At 41.4% G+C, this 20,815-nt stretch overlaps 1 protein-coding gene across 1 annotated transcript; it reads left to right on the plus strand.

Annotated features, from left to right (window-relative positions):
* Nucleotides 1–357: 357 nt before the first annotated feature.
* Nucleotides 358–19,957, plus strand: psmf1 (proteasome inhibitor subunit 1). The gene is made up of 7 exons (XM_017718266.2): nucleotides 358–579; nucleotides 4,608–4,760; nucleotides 4,850–4,932; nucleotides 8,069–8,257; nucleotides 18,529–18,582; nucleotides 18,740–18,898; nucleotides 19,396–19,957. Exons 1-7 carry the CDS (start codon nucleotides 451–453, stop codon nucleotides 19,445–19,447), a joined length of 819 nt encoding a protein of 272 aa, XP_017573755.1. The 5' UTR covers nucleotides 358–450; the 3' UTR covers nucleotides 19,448–19,957.
* The last annotated feature ends 858 nt before the right edge of the window (nucleotides 19,958–20,815 follow it).

Raw genomic sequence — 20,815 nt, forward strand, 5'->3', positions numbered from 1 at the left:
TTGGGCGTCTTGCCCAAGAACTCTTATTGGTATAGTGTAGGGTGCTTGGCCAGGTGGGGACTGAACCCCAGTCTACAGAGTAGAAGGCAGCGGTGTTACCCACTACACTACACCTGTTGTTGTTGTTAATATTATTATTATTATTATTATTAATAATAATAATAATAATAATAATAATAATAATAATAATAATAATAATAATAATAATGTTATTATTGTTGTTGTTGTTATTAACAACAATATAATAATTATAATAATAATAATAATTCTGAAAAAGGTGGAATTCCGCTTTATTTTCTAATAAGCGAGAACGTGTGAGCGTCTCAGAGCTGCTGGAACCAAAGGACTCGGGCGTCGCGTCTATTCCGGACACAATTCAGCTGCGAGACCGATGTAAACAAACGCGCTAACGGGCTGTTTTGGTTTCGTTTCTCGCGGTTTTGCGGCGTCATGGCGGGTCTGGAGCTCCTGTATAACTGCGTGTCCAGCTCTGTAACATCTCCTCAGGACGTGCTGGTGTGTTTTGTGCACTGGGAGGTCGTAAAGAGCGGGTATAAGTGTCTGGGAGCTGGAGATGAGGTGAGGAGAGGGGGAGCCGACCGGGTCTCCCTCGCTGACGGTGCCGTTTCGCCGTCAGAGCCGCGCTGTGGTGTTTTTGCCCGTTCATGCAGCCGCAGATGATTAAACGAATCATTTTGCTGGTATTTCTGGCTTCTTGTTGCCGCTGGAGACGCCGGTTAGCCCCGCTAGCTACCGAAACAAGTCACTGTGGCCGTGACGCAGCAGCGGCGCTGCTCAAACTGCAGCGTTTTCTTTAAGTCGTGGCCTCGATATATTAATTCGTAGGCTCAGTGTCGTCATTCCTGCCCTCCTTTAATTAAACTGTAGTTTCTGTTTAGTCATCTGTGGCTTCTGTATTAATTAATGCCCTCAGCGTGTCGTTGTGGTCGAATCAAAACCTCGTATGTCCAAAACGGTAACTTTACAGGAGAGGGCAAGAACCTACTCTACCTTTAATGTAAGTCAATGGAACCAGACGTCTTTCCTAGGCATTTTAGGTCATTTCTTTTGGTCCAGTCATCATGGAATATACACACAATACACTGTGTGCACAATTATTAGGCAAGTGAGTATTTTGCCCATATTATCATTTTTAGGCATATTTTCTAACTCCAAGCTGGATAAACTTGGTGATGTGTATCTGTGTAATGAGGGAGGGTGTGGCCTAAGGAGGTCAACACCATTTATCAAGGTGTGCATAATTATTAGGCAGCTTTTTTCTTTTGGCAAAATGGGCCAAAAAAGAGATTGAACTGACTCTGAAAAGTTAAAAATGACAAAGTCTCTCAGAGGGATGCAGCACTCTTGAAATTGCTAAGATATTGGGGCGTGATCACAGAACCATCAAACATTTTCTTGCAAATAGTCAACAGGGTCGCAAGAAACGTGCTGAGAAAAAAAGACGCAAATTACTTTAAATTTACTTTAAAGACGCAAATTACTTAATTAACTGCCAAGGATTTGAGAAGAATCAAGCGTGAATCTCCCAAGAACCCATTATCTTCCAGGTCTGTCATATTCCAGAACTGCAACCTAGCTGGAGTACCAAGAAGTACAAGATGTTCAGCACTTAGAGACGAGGCCAAGGTAAGGAAGGCCATGACCACCACTGAACAAGACACATAAGCTGAAGCATCCAGACTGGTCCAAGAAGAATCTGAAGACAGATTTTTTAAAGGTTTTATGGACTGATGAAATGAGAGTGGCTCTTGACGGACCAGATGGACGGGCCCGTGGCTGGATCAGTAACTGGACAGAGCTCCACTTCGAGTCAGACGCCAGCAAGGTGGAGGTGGGGTACTGGTATGGGCTGGTATTATTAAAGATGAGTTGGTTGGACCTTTTCAGGTTGAAGATGGGCTCAAAGTCAACTCCCAAGCCGACTGCCAGTTTTTAGAAGACACTTTCTTTAAGCAGTGGTCCAGGAAGAATCTGCATCTTTCAAAAAGACACTGATTTTTATGCAGGACATAAAATCCATCACATGCATCCAAGTACTCCTCTGCATGGCTCGCCAGTAAAGGCATTAAAGATGAAAAACATATGACGTGGCCCCCGTCCCCACCTGACCTGAACCCAACTGAGAACCTGTTGGCAGTTCTTAAACGGGAGATTTACAGTGAAGGAAACAGGACACCTCTCTAAACAGGGTCTGGGAGGCTGTGGCTGCTGCTGCACAAAAAATTGATCGTCAACAGATCAAGAAACTGACCGACTCCATGAATGGAAGGCTTATCACTGTTGTTGAAAAGAAGGGTGGCTGTATTGGTCACTGATTTTTTTTTATATATGTCAGAAATGTTCATTGGAAAGGTTTGAGTTGTTTGTTTATAATTCTCACTTGAACAAATGAAAATAAAGTGAGATGGGAAAATGTTTTTCATTTAGCTGCATAATAATTCTGCACCATCATAGTTGCCCAGTAAATGTGCACATATAGATATTCTCCTAAAAAAAAAAAAGCCTTTCTTAAACATTCATGTTTGAGCTTTATTAACATTTTGGATTAACCGAGAGCGCTGCAGTTGGTCATTAATAAAAATAATCCTTAAAAATAAGACTTGCCTAATAATTGTGCCCACAGTGTATATAGGACTATGGGAACGTTCAAACGATGTCAAAAACTGAAAAAGGACAAAAATGGACATACGAGGTTTTGTTGATCTTCAGTAAGCCTCGATTAGTTCATGACCTCGATATTGTAAGTTAGTGATTTGTGGTATCGATTATATTAATTTGTGGTCTGAATATTATTCATGCAGGGCCTCAACATATTAATGTATGCCCTCAATATAATATCCTATGGTCTGTGTTAATTTGTGCTCTAAAGATATTATTGGTCAGCCTCAGTCTAATAATCCACAGCCTCAGTGTATTCATTTGTCGGCTCAGTGAAGTAATTAAATCAAAATTAAATTAAATCAGCCTCAGTTAATTAAATTGTAGTCTTGATTTAGTCATTTTGGGCTTTATATTAATCGATGGCCTTAGTATATTCAATACAGTATATTCAATATAAGCCTCGATTAGTTTGTGACCTCATTGTAATTTGAGGTGTTGGTTTAGTGATTTGTGGTATTAATGTATTAATTTATGACCTGAATATTATTAATTCGTGGCCTCAACGTATAAATTTACGTTCTCAATTATCTTATGGATTCTATGTTTGTGATCTGTATGTGTGAATTTGTGCTCTAAAGATATTAATTTATAGCCTCGGTATAATAATTTATAGCCTCGGTATAATAATTTATAGCCTCAGTATAATAATTTATAGCCTCAGTATAATTTATAGCCTCAGTATAATAATTTATGACCTCTAAACATAAATTTCTTTCAATACATCAAGCAAATTTTTTTACTTTGTGCCACTTTATATTCTGTTGATTTCAGGAGTTCAGCTGTTATAATAAATCCAAACCCTTTTCCTCTCATTAAAAAAGGTAAAAGTGATAAATGTCGTTCATGTGAAACAGATCAGCAGTTTAGTGGGAAAGACCCACTCAGTGCTGAGCGACATGCACAACTTTCTGACCACCTCCTTGTTTCTACACTCACTGTCCATCTTATCAGCTCCACTTACTGTATAGCTGGTCTTTGTAGTTCTACAGTTACAGACTGTAGTCCATCTGTTTCTCTGATACTCTGTTACCCTGTTCTTCAGTGGTCAGGACCACCATGGACCCTCGCAGAGCAGGTACTATTTGGGTGGTGGATCATTCTCAGATCAAATCAAATCAAATCAAATTTATTTATATAGCGTCAGACAACTTATAAGTTAAACATTGAAAAGTCAATTTTACATCCACGCAGTTCTAATATATTCAGGTGTGTATAATCAACAGTGGAAACAATTAGAGTTCATATAGATTTGGATGTGATCTGTAGTGGAGAAGCTGCGTTCCAGAAACTTCCATCAGTCTGGTCAATCAGGGGGACAGGGGGACTTGAGGGTGGGACATCCATCAGTATTGGGCCGGACCGGTGGACAGTCAGTTCTCAGCACTGCAGTAACACTGACATGGAGGTGGTGTGTTAGTGTGTGTTGCGCTGGTCTGAGTGGATCAGACACAGCAGTGCTGCTGGAGTTTTTAAACACCTCAGTGTCACTGCTGGACTGAGAACAGTCCACCAACCAAAAATATCCAGCCATCAGCGTCCTGTGACCACTGATGAAGGACTAGAGGATGATGAACACAAACTGTGCAGCAGCAGATGAGCTGTCGTCTCTGACTTTACATCTACAAGGTGGACCGACAAGGAAGGCGTGTCTAACAGAGTGGACAGTGAGTGGATCAGACACAGCAGTGTCCACTCAGTCCAGCAGTGACACTGAGGTGTTTAAAAACTCCAGCAGCACTGCTGTGTCTGATCCACTCAGACCAGCGCAACACACACTGACACACCACCTCCACGTCAGTGTTACTGCAGTGCTGAGAATGACCCACCACCCAAATAGTACCTGCTCTGTGGGGGTCCTGGGGGTAGATAATGAAGTCTGTGTGCAGTATTATATAGAATAAGGCTCAAGTCTCTCTGTCTTGCAGCCTCGAGATGGAGAGAAGAAGTCCGAGTTACTTCCTGCAGCCTGGAACGCGAGTAAGGAGCTCTACACCCTGAGATACAGATCAAATGATGACAAGTCCAACCTGCTGCTCAAGGCCATCACAGTGGATTCCACCGTCATCTTCAATTTAATGGTAACGCCTGCTGAACAAGAGCTCCTGTATGGTTCTGGATCCAAGTACGGATCATTTTCTAGACTTCACTTCCGTCTTTCTTGTTTCAGGACTCTGCTACGGACAAAGTGACAGACCTGACTATTACCGTTTCTGATTATGTAGACGAGGCCAACCTGCACACTTTTGAAAGGTTAGTTTTCAGACTTTCCTTACCCGTCATTCTTTCTTTCCTTCGTCTTGGTTTATATAGTTTTAAAGCCCATGTACTTTTGTGTTGTGGGGCTGAGATCTTGTAATCAATGCATTGTGCAGTGGGTAAATGTTTGGTACTATAGTCATTGTTGTAATTAGGGTTGGTGATATTATAGTTATTATTATGGTGGTTGGCAGTGGTTGGATAGCGTAGTGGGTCACATCTCTGCCTTCCACACTGTAGGCTGGGGTTTAATCCCCACCTTGGCAAACACCCTACACTATACCAATAAGAGTCCTTGGGCAAGACTCCTAACACCACCTGTGTAAAAATAATCCAATTGTAAGTCATTCTGGATAAGAGCTTCTGCCAAATGCCGTCAATGTTTTATAATTAGGGTTGACAGATTTGGGGAAAATACCCAATTGCAGTTTTTCTAACTAATATTGCGACTGTGATTTAAATAGTGATTATTGTCTGTAAATTAACCTTTTTAACTCCTTGGGACCACCGGTGGTTCTAAAACACACTTCGTTGTAGTCTTTACTTCATAACTTTCATATTTTATAAGCTTCATTCAGAAGGTGGGCGTCATATGAGGTCTTCTTTCCAGTCAAATTGTTGGGTAATGTAGTTTTAAAACTTCACAATAAAAGAAGCTGAACACAATTAGTTGTTTTTCTATTGAAAGTCGACCCATTTTTCCACAAATCTGAGAAACAAACTGGTTCTCAGATGGCGTCTCTTCAGTGATCTGCACTGTGAGAAAAATATTATTTTTATATTAAAAAAAATACAAAGAGCATCTAAGATTTTTGGCTTTCAGCAGTAAATTGTAAGCATGTGGCATTATGTTTGTTAATTTGATGGGGGCTTTTACCCAAAAAAAAAAAAAAAACCTAAAATTTACATTTATTTCATGCAGTTACTGAATAATTTGCCTTACGATTTGGGCATTTAAATTCAGATGGAAAAATAAAATATACCCACGAGTATAAGAGGGAAAGGTTCAGGCTTTTTTGCCAAGAGTTTTTCTAACTTTAGACATGCCTGGTGAGTGTAATGCAGCAGACAGCCAGTAAATCGTGGTTGTGATGTCACAGTGCATGGAGGTTTGGTTGCCTCTGATTGATCTAACTTATCTACAGACAGTTCACACGCTCTGTTATTGGGTTCAGTTTCCCCACTTAAAACAACGTTTGAGATAATATAGACTATAATAAAAAAAATTGCGCTGTCTTATATTGCAGTTTCAGTATAAAAACAATTGACTTTTCAGCCCTAATTATATTATAGTTAGCACAGCTCATTATACATTTAAGTAATTTAGAAATTTGTTTGAGATTTTTTAGAGATTTTTTTATATTGATTTGTTTTATTTTTTCTTCATTTTGTTTCTTTGGTTTTATGTTTTAGTTTTAATTAAAACTGATACTTCTTAATTTTGTGTTTTTGTTTAGTTTTTATGTGGTTTCAGTTTTAGTTCTTAGTATTTTTATGAATGCGGTGATGAAGTTTGATAATCGTAGAATAAAATTGCAGTGCTGAGATGCTCTAACTGACAGGAGTGGTGGGTATTACTACAGGGCAGTACAAACAAATTTTGAGCATGTAACATCGATGCTATAAAATTTGCAAGTGCTGTAGCACAAATAATTTTTTTATTTACATTGAGGTTAAAACTGTTTAGTTTTATTTATTTATTTATTACCTTTATTTAACCAGGGTAAATCATATAGAGATAGGAAGCCCTGGCCAAGAAGGCAGCACTCAAAACAATCAACAAAGAAACACGACCAGAACCAACAGAATCAAATCAGGGTCAAAACCAAATTAAAAAACAGGAACAAACGGGATGATAGTTATTTAACAATCATCTTAAATTCACTCTGATCTAATTTTATATGTTTTGTAAATTAACTACTAGAATGGAAATTGTATCCAGACTTTTTTTTTTTTATATGAAAGCAGATAAATATGAAGGAAAAAAATGAAAAGTTTGCATAAAAACTTATTTTAATTCCCAATAAGTGGAACATATTGTCATTTAATTGTGAAAAAACCATAGGCATCATGTGAAATGTGTAGATAATTAATTTCCTCTGCAGTAATTCAGATTCCCACAAGGGGGCACTCAAGTAGCATTTTTCCTGAGCACGAGGGAGCCTGCACCTAATGCTCACCAGCTGTGTTTACATGCAAAGATTTTTGCCAATCCAATTGAATAATTCCGATTACAGAATCAGACTGAGGTGTTTATCTTCACTCTACTCAACAATCTGATGGAAAATCTTCGTTTATATGCTCACTGCACATAATCTGATCCAAAATGATGCAAATGTGTAGAGAACCGCTTAGAGTAGACGTTACCATGACAACAAGCATCACGCAGTCCAGGCAGAGTGAGATGAGCAGCAGTGAGCAGTGATTGTGTTTTTAACTGCTTTAAAATGACGTCAGACTCAGGAAAACGTCCTTCATACGTCCTTATTAAAGAAGGCCGTACAGTAATTCTGTTTCATTTTACTTAGCTTTGCAGTTAACATTGTTTTGGAATGCTGATGATGATAGTAAAATTGTGGAAATCTTGGAAAAGTAAGTTCTCTTTGGGGACTATTTTGCCTTAAAAATACTCAAAAAATACATTAGTAATATTTCAACAACATTTACTGTCAGTTTTCTCTTTTTAGATCACGTCATGTGGAATAACTTCCCTCTGACTCACTTTCTTCTCTGACTGCTGTTTCTTGCCTCATCCCTCCCCTGTGTGGCGTCACTCACTCGAGTCTCAGAGCTCATCGCAGTGCACAGATCTGATTGGCTGAGTAGCATCACATGTGATATTTAGAAAGCATGTGGTTGGTCTGAGTCTCCCTGGCTGCTAAAGTGGTACTGTAAAGGCTAGAAAAGCTATGCCAATTAAAATAGGACCACATTGTCCAAATTAAATAATTCTACATAGTTTATCGGTTATAGGTCCAGGTCCACATAGGACAGCGTCTGGGTCCACCTATTAGTGACCTAACTGTGACCTGGGATGCTGTCTGTGTATTGCAATGGTCATAATATAATTAAAGCCTGATGAAGTTGTGTATATTGTAGTTTTTAATGCAGAACCCTCATCTTTCTTTAGTGTGTTTAAGAACACAGAAGATTTGACTAAGAAGCTGAAGTCATCACTGCTACCCGCAGCGAAAGGAGAGAGTTCTGAGAGGAAAGAGAGGAGAGAGAGAGCTCCAGCTGCAGACACTCGGCCCAGCCCAGACCACGACCCTCTCCGCATCCCCCACAGAGTGCCCCCCACAGCACATCCCCCAAACTGGTGAGCAAACTGTGTTCAGTATCATGTCTCAGTGGTGCAACAGTTATGTCCAGAGGAGCAACTGGTGCCTACAGAAGACTATAAATCCTTGAAGTGAGTAAACACACTGACTCATTGATTTCTTACTTACTTTATGTTGCGCTCAATCCCAGTTCACCCCTCACCCCTACCACTCCGCACTCCGCCCTCTGTTTTGTGCGTTCACGTCTAGGGGTGCGGTGTCCCGATTCTTTTAGAGATAGAGAGGGAGGTCAAAGTGTTGGGCCTACATGACCCTTTAAACAGAGGTTTTTCAGAGACTCCAAACAGAGAGATACGAGAACAAAAGAAAAACCGGCAAGACGGCAGAACAAGAGACCAAAGAACCCCACAAATGTGAGAATTTTCTCCGTAAAATTATGATAGCCATTATATTTTCTTAGTTTAATGTTGTTTCAGTGGATTTCGGTCGTTTTCGTCATAACAAGCACAAAGATTTGCTAATAGCGTGCTAATGTCTCTGTAGCTAGCTCTCTAACTTTCCCATTCCACCTTAAATAGCCCAGCAGTTCTGACGCCTGAAGCTCCAAAATGTAACTGCTGCTCCATTTAAGGTGGAACTGGAAAATTCTAACGAGAAGCTGGAGAATATCTGACTTCAGCTTCATATCACTGAAGAATTAGGGGGGGTGATAATAAATAATTGCCCCCCTCTTTGAAGGCGTATGATCCCTAAATGTAACTAAAGCCCAGCAGTGAGGAGCTGAACTTTCCCCTCCTCTGCTGTCCCTGCAGACGGGCAGGGTCGCCTACAGAGCGGCGCTGGTAGCTGTTAATGAAGTGATAGTGAAGTTTTTATTTGAGGCTCCCATTTGGTAGAACAAGATTTCAACTCAGTTCCAAGGGGGGGTTAGGGTGCCACTCGAAAACAAGGGTTAGGGGTAAAAAGAAGAAATGGGATTGGGCCTCAGGGTTGGGGTAGTTACCAAAGAAAAATAATCTATTAAAATGACTCAGCCTGTCACCGTTATTACAGTAAGATTAAGATGAAGATTAGGTGACCCTTATCAGCCACACAACGGGGAAATTTCACCTCCGCATTTGAACCCATCTGTGCAGTTAAACTCCACATGCACACTAGTGAACACACACACACTAGGGGGCAGTGAGCACACTTGCCTGGAGCAGTGGGCAGCCCTATCCACGGCACCCAGGGAGCAATTGGTGGTTAGGTGTCTTGCTCAAGGGCACTTCAGTCACGTACTGTCAGCTCTGGGGATCGAACCGGTGACTTTGAGGTTGCAGGGCTGGTTCTCTAACCTGCAGCCCACGACATAATGACAATCATATAATTCCAATCATTTAACTGAGGATCCCAGTTATTTGAGATGATCAGTCATTTTCCACAGTCCTCATAATTCAAAATCATATGACATCACAACACGCAAAATGGGTTGGTGTGTGCTGGGTTGAGGCAAATAAGTGTACATAGAACAAAGCAGGACATGCGTTGATCAGACACTCCATGGGACGTGTGAAAACTAGAAGGGACAAATGTACTGTTCAGGTTTAGACTTAAACCTGAGTTTAAACCTGAATGAGCCACATGGGTTCTTAAACAATACCATGTTCTTGGAGGCTATCAGTTTAAAGCGCACCTGCCGTTTAAACTAAACCCACTTTGTCATTTAAAAATAACACATCTGCCACTAGATGTCACTGTATCTCAGGTTTAACAGAGGCTTATCTTAAACCTGCTAAAGACATGGTTTTACTGAGGTTATAGCTGCACTTTGTAGTTCTACAGTTACAGACTGTAGTCCATCTGTTTCTCTGATACTCTGTTACCCTCTTCTTCAGTGGTCAGGACCCCCATGGACCCTCACAGAGCAGGTACTGTTTGGGTGGTGGGTCATTCTCAGGACTGCAGTAACACTGACGTGGTGGTGGTGTGTTAGTGTGTGTTGCGTTGGTACGAGTGGATCAGACACAGCAGTGTTGCTGGAGTTTTAAACACTGTGTCCACTAACTGTCCACTCTATTAGACACTCCTACCTTGTCGGTCCACCTTGTAGATCTAAAGTCAGAGACGACAGCTCATCTGCTGCTGCACAGTTTGTGTTGGTCATCCTCTAGTCCTTCATCAGTGGTCACAGGACGCTGCCCACAGGACGCTCCAGCAGCACTGCTGTGTCTGATCCACTCAGACCAGCACAACACACACTAACACACCACCACCACGTCAGTGTTACTGCAGTGCTGAGAATGACCCACCGCCCAAATAGTACCTGCTCTGTGAGGGTCCATGGGGGTCCTGACCACTGAAGAACAGGGTAACAGAGTATCAGAGAAACAGATGGACTACAGTCTGTAACTGTAGAACTACAGAGTGCAGCTATACAGTAAGTGGAGCTGATAAACTGGACAATGAGCGTAGAAACAAGGAGGTGGTCAGAATGTTACGCCTGCTCAGTGTGTGTATATATATATATATATATGCTGGCGACCTGTCCAGGGTTTATCCTGCCTTCCGCCCGAAGACTGCTAGGATAGGCTCCAGCATCCCCCCGCGACCCTGACGGAGAAGCGGCTTAGAAAATGGATGGATGGACGGATGGATATATATATATATATATATATATGTGTGTATATAACATGTTAAGGTCACCAAGGCATATCTGTGCACAAAACACAGTGTTGGGGTCTCTGAGTGGGCCTGAAATCTTTGATTTTCATAGATTTTTTTCTTTTATATTAAAAGACATGAAGCATCTTGCTCAATATGGCCAGGAACAAGGTTCAAAGTCAGTTTTGTCAATTTCAGGCTTACTTTAAAGTAATGAAACCACAATAATGAACTTTGTGATGAAGTACTATTTAAAAAGCAGCTCAGTGAGATGATGGAAGCTCAAAGTAACCTCAGCTTTCAGTCTCATTATGGCTAAAAGCTTTTGACCTTGATGATTCTCCAGTTACAGCTAGCTGAGGTATTTGAGGAGAGCGCCCATCACCATATTGAGCTGATATTTAGATGGAAAGTAAAAGCCGAAGTAGCCCACACTATCAGTTAACACTCACGTTGAGCACAGCCTGTTTGTCAGGAACATGTATTCTAGGCTATAATAGAAATATATGTGATGGGGCTGCAGAGTAAAAGCAAAAGAGGCCTCAAAATGTTTTTTTTTGTGCTGTATCTCAAACACAACTCTAAATGGTTTCTGTGGGTGTTATGATGAACTAAAGTACTCATGTAGTCCAGCATACACTATATGACCAAAAATATGTGGACATACTACAACCCCATTTCCAAAAATGTTGTGACGCTGTGCAAAGTGTAAACAAAAATAAGATGCAATGATGTTTCATTGAAAATAGAACAAAGACAAAGACTGAGAAATTTTTGTGTTTTTTTAAATAATATATGTATATTTTGAATTTGATGCCAACAACTTGCTCCAAAAAAGTTGGGACGGGGCAACAAAAGGCTGGTAAAGTTGTGTAATGCTAAAAAATAACTGGTGGTTGATTGAGAACAGGTCAGTAACACAATTGGGTATAAGAGAGCATCTTAGAGAGGCGGAGTCTTTCAGAAGTAAAGATGAGGAGGGGTCACCACTCTGTGAAAGACAGTTAGGGATCTGGCCCAGTGACCGGAAGGTTGCCGGTTCGATCCCCAGTCCATGACTGAGGTGTCCTTGAGCAAGACACCTAGTCCCCAACTGCTCCCCGGGCGCCGTGGATAGGGCTGCCCACCGCTCCGGGCAAGTGTGCTCACTGCCCCCTAGTGTGTGTGTATTCACTAGTGTGTATGTGGTGTTTCACTTCACGGATGAGTTAAATGCGGAGGTTGAATTTCCCCGTTTGTGGGATCAAAAGTATCACTTAACTTAAAACCACTATTAGCTGGCTGTGATCTTTGGGCCCTCAGGCAGCACTGCATTAAAACAGACAGGATTCTGTAGTGGAAATCACTGCATGGGCTCAGAAACACTTCTGAAAACCACCGTCTGTGAACACAGTTCATCACTGCATCCACCAATGCAAGTTAAAGCACAAAGAAGAAACCAAATATAAACAGGATCCAGAAACGCTGCCACCTTCTCTGGGCCTGAGCTCATTTAAAATGGACTGAGGGGAAGTGGAAAAGTGTCCTGTGGGCCAACGAATCAACATCTGAAATTCACCATGCCCTCCGGGCTGAAGACCACTCAGCTTGTTATCAGTGCAGTTCTAAAGCCAGTATTCATGATGGTTTAGGGGGGCATTAGTGGACATGGCATGGGTGACGTGCTCATCTGTGAAGGCTCCATTAAAGCTGAATGATATAAACATGTTTTAGCAACATCTGCTGCCGTCCAGACGACGTCTTTTTCAGAGATGGCCTTGATTATTTCAGCAAGACGATGTCAAACCACATTCTGTGCATGTATTACAGCAGCAGTGCTCCGTATTAAAATAGTCCAGGTGCTAAACTGACCAGCCTGCAGTCCAGACCGGTAACCCAGTGAAAACACTTTTGAAATGAAAAATACAACAAGTGCGTCTCTGAACTGATGATCAGCTGAAATCCTGAATCAAACAAGAACAGAAAACATTTCACTATTAAAACTACAGCAGCGTCTCCTCAGTTCCCAAACACTGACAGAGTGCTGTTAAAAGAAGAGGTGATGAAACACAGCAGTAAACACGACCCCGTCCCAACTTTTTTGGACCGTGTTTATGGCATCAAATTCAAAACAAGCAAATTAAAAAAATAACAAATAAAATTTCTCCGTTTCAATATTTGATAGGTCGTCTGTGTAGAACAGGAAGCTTCACCCCGAATATTCTGCCGTAACTCCCGTTAGGATGAAGCAGTCCGAACCAAAAAAATCTGCTACATACCTTGTCATGTGTCACACTCTTAAAAAAGATGGTTCTTGACTAAAGAAAACGGTTCTGTATAGAACAATGAAAACTCAAAGAACCATAGTCTTAAAGATGGCTCTTTAAAGTTGTTCTATATAGAACCATGAACAGTTAAAGAACCATTTGCATGATTAAAATATTGTTTACATACTACACTGAAAAAGCTGGTTCTTTAGTAAGGAAAACAGTTCTATATAGAACCATGAATACTCAAGGAAGCATTTGTATAATTAAAGGGTTCTTTGCCTTATTAAAGGGTCCTTCATGTTGATGGAGAACGTGCTGTAGATGGTTCTATATACAACCACTTTTGAACATGGTTGTATATAGAACCCTTTCAAAAAGGTTCTGTGTAGAACCATCTGTAGCACATTCATAATCCACTGAAATGATCTGTTCTAAGCTGGACTGACTCCACACACCCTGCCTCGCCTCGCCTCCAGGCTTTTATTCTACTGCTCTGTTTTAAAACATTCGGTTATGAAAAGGAACAAATACCAACTTTTCACCTGGAGAAACTGATTTAAGCTTCACAATCAGACCTTAGAACCACTGTAGAACCTTTGAGGGAACATTTACACTGTTTGTACCTTGATGAAAGAAAAATGTCCCTGAACAGAACCTTCATTTCTAACAGTGTAGAGGGTTTAATTAGCATAATTTCATTTACTCTGTCAATCAGCTCCTTATTGCTTGCAGTATTAGCATTTTTTTGAGTATGCTCATTGTGAAGACTAGATTTAGGTGGCTTAATTAATTAATAAATATTAATTAGCCTCTTAAACTCCTTGAGACCACCAGTGGTTCCAAAACACACTTCGTCATGTTCTTCAGAAGCTCCATTCAGAAGCTGGGCGTCGTGTGAGGCTGTAGCTCTTCTCTCCAGTCTAATAGACGGTGATGTCATTTTAAACCCTTATAATAAAAGAAGCTGAACTTTGTTTTTCTACTGAAAGTCGACCCGTTTTTCCCCAAATCTGGGCTCTAAACTATAAACAGACGGCGTCTCTTCAGTGATCTGCTCTGGAAACATCACTTTAATAAAACAACACAAAGAGCGGCGGAGATTTTTGGCTTTCAGCAGTGAATTGTAAGAGTATAGTGATATGTGGAGATCATAAAACACACGTTCTGTTAATCTGAGAGGAGCTTTAAAACTATAAATAAATAAAATTAAAATTTGCATTTATTTCATGCAGTTACTGAATAATTTGCCTTACGATTTGGTCACGTAAATTCAGACGGACAAACCAAAACATACCCAGGAGAATAAGAGGTTAATAATGAGTTTATTGAGGTGTTATAAATCTAAAATAATACTAAAAGGTAACACAAAAATAACACAGAAGTGGAATAATCAATACAGAAACAAGTACTGACTGAAGCTGTGTAGTCTGAAGCTATAGCTTCTGGATTATGGACAGCTTGCTGAGCGAGTGAAGATCATTGCTCTGTCTGTAAACCGGGAAAGAGCTGAGATCTTTTTTTCACTTTTCTTCATCAGCAGCTCTGTCTAGACAGTAATAATTGATTTGACAGGTGCAGACTTGGAGAGCCCGTCTGTCTGACACTGCTATTACGCAAGGTCCCTTCTTCTACCCTCATTTTTCTGTTTTATATATTTTCAAGTAAATGCAGCTGAAGGCAGAGATGACGTCACTTCGGCTTTGGTCATGTAGAGTTCGCCGAAGTCGCCGTTCGTCCGAGCTGCGAGCGTCTGCGTCTGTCTGAATGTCAGCTGTACTGCTGCCCTCTGTCTTATTCACTATTTACCGCACAGCGGCTTCCGAGGTGGAGCTCGCATCACTCGCCGTGTCTATTTTTGAGACTAGGAGGATCGCTGTGTCTGGGACAGGGCGAGGCAGAAGGGGCCAAACTGGATATTAAATTTAAGATTGAGGACGAAATAAGAAGGAACAGGCTTGAGGGGATCGTGAAAGAGGGTCAGGACAGGATGAGAAAGAAAAGGACAAACTGGAGCAGAGATGAGCGACGTGTGCTGGGAAAGACAGGGTGGAACGTGCTGGAAAACGGGAGAGAGGTGGCGCAGTGCTGTCCTTAAGGACGTGGCAGGAGGCCAGAGCGCAGTGTCACTCACCTTCAGCTCCTCTCTGCCGCACTGACTGTGACCCTATCAGGTTCTTTATGATGTCAGCGATTTATCGACATTGCTGTTGGCAAAACTCTGCAGTCAGAACCCTGCGGTCAGAACCCTGCGGTCAGAACCACCCAGTCAGATCACCTCAGTCAGAACCACACAATCGAAACCCACTGTCCCAACCCCACAGTCAGCATTTAGAACCTCACATCTAGAACCCCATAGTCAGAACCCCTGCAGCCAAAACCCTGCATTTAGAACCCTGCAGTCAGAACCCTGAGTCCAGGACAGTCAGAGCACCGCAGTTGGAACCCTGTAGTCAAAACCCAGCTATCCGGATCGTGCATTTAATACCCCACAGTCAAAACCCGACATTTAGAACCCCACATTTAGAACCCTGCAGTCAAAACCACACAGTCAGAACCCCACATTTAGAACACTGCAGTCAAAACTACACAGTCAGAACCCCACATTTAGAACCCTGCAGTCAAAACCACAGTCAGAACCCCACATTTAGAACCCTGCAGTCAAAACCACACAGTCAGAACCTTACATTTAGAACCCTGCAGTCAAAACCACACAGTCAGAACCCCACATTTAGAACCCTGCAGTCAAAACCACAGTCAGAACCCCACATTTATAACCCTGCAGTCAAAACCACACAGTCAGAACCCTACATTTAAGAACCCTGCAGTCAAAACAACACAGTCAGAACCCCACATTTAGAAACCTGCAGTCAAAACCACACAGTCAGAACCCCACATTTAGAACCCTGCAGTCAAAACCACACAGTCAGAACCCCACATTTAGAACCCTGCAGTCAAAATCACACAGTCAGAACCCCACATTTAGAACCCAGCAGTCAAAACCACACAGTCAGAACCCCACATTTAGAACCCTGCAGTCAAAACCACACAGTCAGAACCCCACATTTAGAACCCAGCAGTCAAAACCACACAGTCAGAACCCCACATTTAGAACCCTGCAGTCAAAACCACACAGTCAGAACCCTACATTTAAGAACCCTGCAGTCAAAACCCCGCAGTAAGATCCCCTGCAGTTTCCAAACATTGAGATGAGAGAAGCTGTGTTTAAACAGAAACGAGCTGAAACCTGGATTATGGACTTTGCTGAGTCACATTTTGCAAGAATGCACCTGTGGTGACTCAGCACTTTACAGTTTTAAAGGTTAGTAAAGTGTATATAGTTGTAGAAAAACACATTAAATTATATTATTTTTGTTGATTTATTTTTTAGTTGCATCATCCAGTTGGGTCTGTCATTGCCTGTGTGACGGCTTCTGCTGCATTGCACTTCAAAATATGTAATGTTGGAGGTGGGGAGGGGGGGGGCAGTCGTGCCAAAACCTGAATGAAGCTCGGTCACTCAGGGACACAGTAGACCTGGAGTGTAGCTTGCCTACATCTTGCCTCGGCAGAATGTAAATAAAAATAGGATCAATGATATTTAAATCATGTAAACCGTATTTTTACTACAAAGATAACGAATCAAATGTTGAAACTGAGAAATTTGATTGTTTTTGAAAAATATATACTTATTTTGAATTTGATGTCAACAACGCAAAAGTTGGGACGGGGTCGTGTTTACCGCAGTGTTTTAACAGCACTCTGTCAGTGTTTGGGAACTGAGGAGACGCTGCTGTAGTTTAGAAAGTGAAATGTTTTACATTCTTGTTTCAGCAGTTCATCAGTTTCAGGGGCTCATTTGTTGTATTTTTCATTTCATAATGTGCCAGATGTTCTCAGTGGTGGCCGGTCTGGACTGCAGGCTGGTCAGTTTAGCACCTGGACTCTTTTAATATGGAGCAGTGCTGCTGTAACACATGCAGAAGGTGGTTTGACATCGTCTTGCTGAAATAATCAAGGCCTTCCCTGAAAAAGACGTCGTCTGGACGGCAGCAGATGTTGCTAAAGCATGTTTATATCGTTCAGCTTTAATGGAGCCTTCACAGATGAGCACGTCACCCATGCCCCCCTAAACCATCATGAATACTGGCTTTTGACCTGTGCAGCTGAGTGGTCACAGTGCTCACTTTTCCAGTCCATTTTAAATGAGCTTGGGCCCAAAGAAAGTGGCAGCATTTCTGGAACCTGTTTATATCTGGTTTCTCTTTGCATTTTAGAGATTTAACTTGCATTTGTGGATGCAGAAACTTATAGTGTGTCAAAACATGTATATCACCAAAATGTACTAGACACCAGCCAGCTGGACCACAGTTCTCCACCCCTGCTCTAACCTGTTTGTCCCAATTAAGAAAACATTGAGCGACCGCAGCAGTCGTCTCAAGGCCTTTACACACTGAGTGTGATTTACTCAGATGAAAATAAATTAATTGGTGCACGTGTACAGCTGACGGTATCTTGCACACCAAACATGATTTTTTTGGATGATAAAAATGTGACATTTTATTTGCAGTTGACATGATCCCACTGACCCATCTCTGTCCTCTCTGGTGTTGGCATGGTGACAGTCTAGATGCCAGATCGGCAAATGCCAAAAGGATTAGAATCTCCAAAAGCAGCTCAAACAGGGCTACAAATGTCTGAGTTATGTGAAAGCACTCTTCTGAATTAAGTGATGAAGCTTGCCCACGCTACTTATATTTTTCCTAAATGAAAAGTATCCCAGTGTCCACTTTTACACTTTTTGTGAGGAGCAAATCAGATCTTACTTGCACTTAAAGATATTCTGCCCCTCTGCCTCTGTTTTGTGCTTCATCTCATGTGGAGCTGCGTCTCCAAAAGCTCCTGAGCTGTGAGGCAAACTTTAACTTTTCAGCTCCTGCATGAGGCGGAGAAACTTTTTGTTCTCCTGTAGCTTTTTCCCAAATTAAGGATCCTGTGAGCGTCACAGTTTGGCTGTTTTGCGAGAAGCAAAGGATATGTTTTAATGGATTTTCTGCCCATTTGTTTTTTATTTTCTTGTGGTGTAAATTAGTGTATTTGAGTCATGTCTGGTATGTAATGGCCTTAAGAGTTCAATGTGGAGCTTCTTTGCAAAGATAAATGATGATGAACTTCACCATGTAAAGCTATAACTTCACAAGTTAACAATAACCTAGTCCTGGACGTTTTGCAGGGTGGCGAAGGTGGTTTCAAGCAGCATTTGAATAATGCCCTGGAAATGCAAATATTAGACTGGAATCTTTTGTGTGCGTTCGTTTTTTGGCTAAAATAAAATTCCCTGGTGAATTTCAAGTGTAAATGCGCATCTGTACAAGCAGAACTCTGGAAGTATGTGCATGTCTTCTTTCTGAATCTTTCAGGACAGACCCAATGGCTCCATTCGCTGCAGGAGGCGCAGACCTCGATCCCTTTGGGTAAGACGTCCTCTTCGTATCCTCAAGTTCATCTGTTCATGTCTTGATTATTGCTGGCTTAACCAGGTTCGACATGCCGTCCATAAGTTGATGACCATAATAGTCCACTTAGCAACGAATCCACTTAAGATGAAATATATTTGAACTCTCTTTCCAGTGGAAGGCCTGGGGGCATGATTGTGGATCCTTTGCGGTCAGGATTCCCTCGTTCTGGCTTTGACCCCTCGGGCGGCATACCTGGAGTCCTCCCTCCAGGCGCTGTGCCCCCAGGTGCCCGCTTTGACCCTTTTGGACCAGTCGGGAGACGCAGACCCGGGTAAGATCAGCAGCGGAATTCTGCAAACACATCACTTTTCTAGAACTGGCCGAATATCATATATACCAAGTAAGTGTTTATTCAGCAAATCTGGGACATCATATAAAATGAGATGAAGCAGGTGAGACGAATAAGCCACTTGCTGTTGTCTCTTTGAGTGTCAAATCAAATGTAACTGTCTTCATTTGTTTTTGTTGGCTTGACATCATTGATGTGGTCATAATTTGAAATACATAGATTTGGCACATGCAGAGTGGACTGACGAATCAGAACCATATATATATTAATAAAAGTTAATACACAGATATCGTTTGTTTAATTTGGTTGTTTATCTACTATTAGGACTTGTGTGAAAATCTGTTAAAGTTTTATGTCAAATTTATGTAGAAATATCGAAAATTCTAAAGGGTTCACAAACTTTCAGGCACCACTGTGCCAGTGAAACGGTCTATCTTTTTTAATATTTGATAAACTAAAACCGAGCCTTCCCTTCTCAGGCCAGACCCGGATCATCTGCCCCCACCAGGCTATGATGACATGTTCATGTAGAAGATTCTGAAGCACATGGTTCTCCTGGAGGACTCCCTGTTCACTTTTCCCTAACGTTCCCAGTTTCTCTCTGCAGTGAACTGATAAAGAGCACTTTGAGATCACATGAAGGTTGGTAGTGATGCTGCTGCAGAAGTGTTTTGTATTCCAGACTAATGCAGAGGCCTTCAGAGAAGATTGATGACTCCAGTTAATGGGTGCAGAAGTTTTTGTCGCTGATTTATACCTTAATTTAGGACGCCCTGGTTTGATCCTGTTGCTTTTGGCTTGTTGTTGAGGGGCCCAATAAACTACTTTTTTTTGTTAAATAAAGAAGCAAATTGGTTTCTTGTTTACTTAAAAATGGTTTTGTACTTTTTTTCAGTGTCGAGAGGACATTGTCCTTTAAAACCTTTCCCAATTTATTTGACTGTCACAAATAACAGTAATGTGGAAACTACTGCTTGCTCACAACACAAGCATGTTTATGTCAGAGTTCTTCATTACAGCCTTGTTGTTACTGTGTATAAAGGACTTTTGTCATTTTTCCTTCATTCTTTCTTATATTTAAAGCGGGAAAGACAGTAAAACCATCCATATTGAACGTAATTGGTATGACCAAAACATTTTAAAACGCATAACACTGTACATTATTTCAACCGAGCTCACAGCTGTTGACGATGTAGAATGCATTAAGATCATTCTACTATAAACCAGACATGAAATTGTACATTCTTACCTAAAAGGGGGCGTTGGGGGGGGCGACAGTCCTTTAGCGCCCATAAGATGAAAAGGGGAGCTGCTCTTTGGCACCTTTGCCTCATTGCATTTCGAGGAGTTTATTACAATGTAGCTTTTTGTGATTTACTGATGCAATTTTTTTCCAAACGAATGTTAAAAGCACGTGTTGAACCCATTTGGCTTTGCAATCGCTGCTTTACTGAAGTTACTCTTTAAAGTTACGTCTTTATTCTTGAACCATGCGCCTTTATGTGTGCAGTGGTAACACTTTCCAAACGACCGGAGTGCACTCTGTGAATTTAAACAGGGAATTTGAAAAGGTGGCAGACTGTCGGTAATTAGTGCCTTTCTTAGTCAATCTGCCCAAAGTTTTTTAAATCCTATAATAATAATAATAATAAGTATATAAACTAAATATGTAAATAATAACTCCATGGCACCCACAGCCAGCGAGGTGGGATTACAGTAACCACGGTATAGAGTCACTTAGGCTATGTTCACATTACCAGGCAGAAGTGGCACAAATCTGATTTTTTGCTCTAATGTCACTCAGATCTGGTGTTTTCAGGGCCGTGTGGACACAAATCTGATCTTTTCAAATCCAACCTGAGCCACTTTTATATGCGGTCCTAGATCGGATACGTATCG

The sequence above is a fragment of the Pygocentrus nattereri genome, chromosome 26, assembly GCF_015220715.1.
Source record: "Pygocentrus nattereri isolate fPygNat1 chromosome 26, fPygNat1.pri, whole genome shotgun sequence".
NCBI classification, from domain to species: Eukaryota; Metazoa; Chordata; class Actinopteri; order Characiformes; family Serrasalmidae; genus Pygocentrus; species Pygocentrus nattereri.

What these genes read in the sequence shown, in the direction of transcription:
- psmf1 (XM_017718266.2), top strand. Translation starts at nt 451, where the DNA reads ATGGCGGGTCTGGAGCTCCTGTATAACTGCGTGTCCAGCTCTGTAACA. An exon ending in ACAGCACATCCCCCAAACTG is followed by an intron (nt 8,258 to 18,528) that starts GTGAGCAAACTG and finishes TGAATCTTTCAG; the next exon opens with GACAGACCCAATGGCTCCAT. An exon ending in GCAGACCTCGATCCCTTTGG is followed by an intron (nt 18,583 to 18,739) that starts GTAAGACGTCCT and finishes CTCTCTTTCCAG; the next exon opens with TGGAAGGCCTGGGGGCATGA.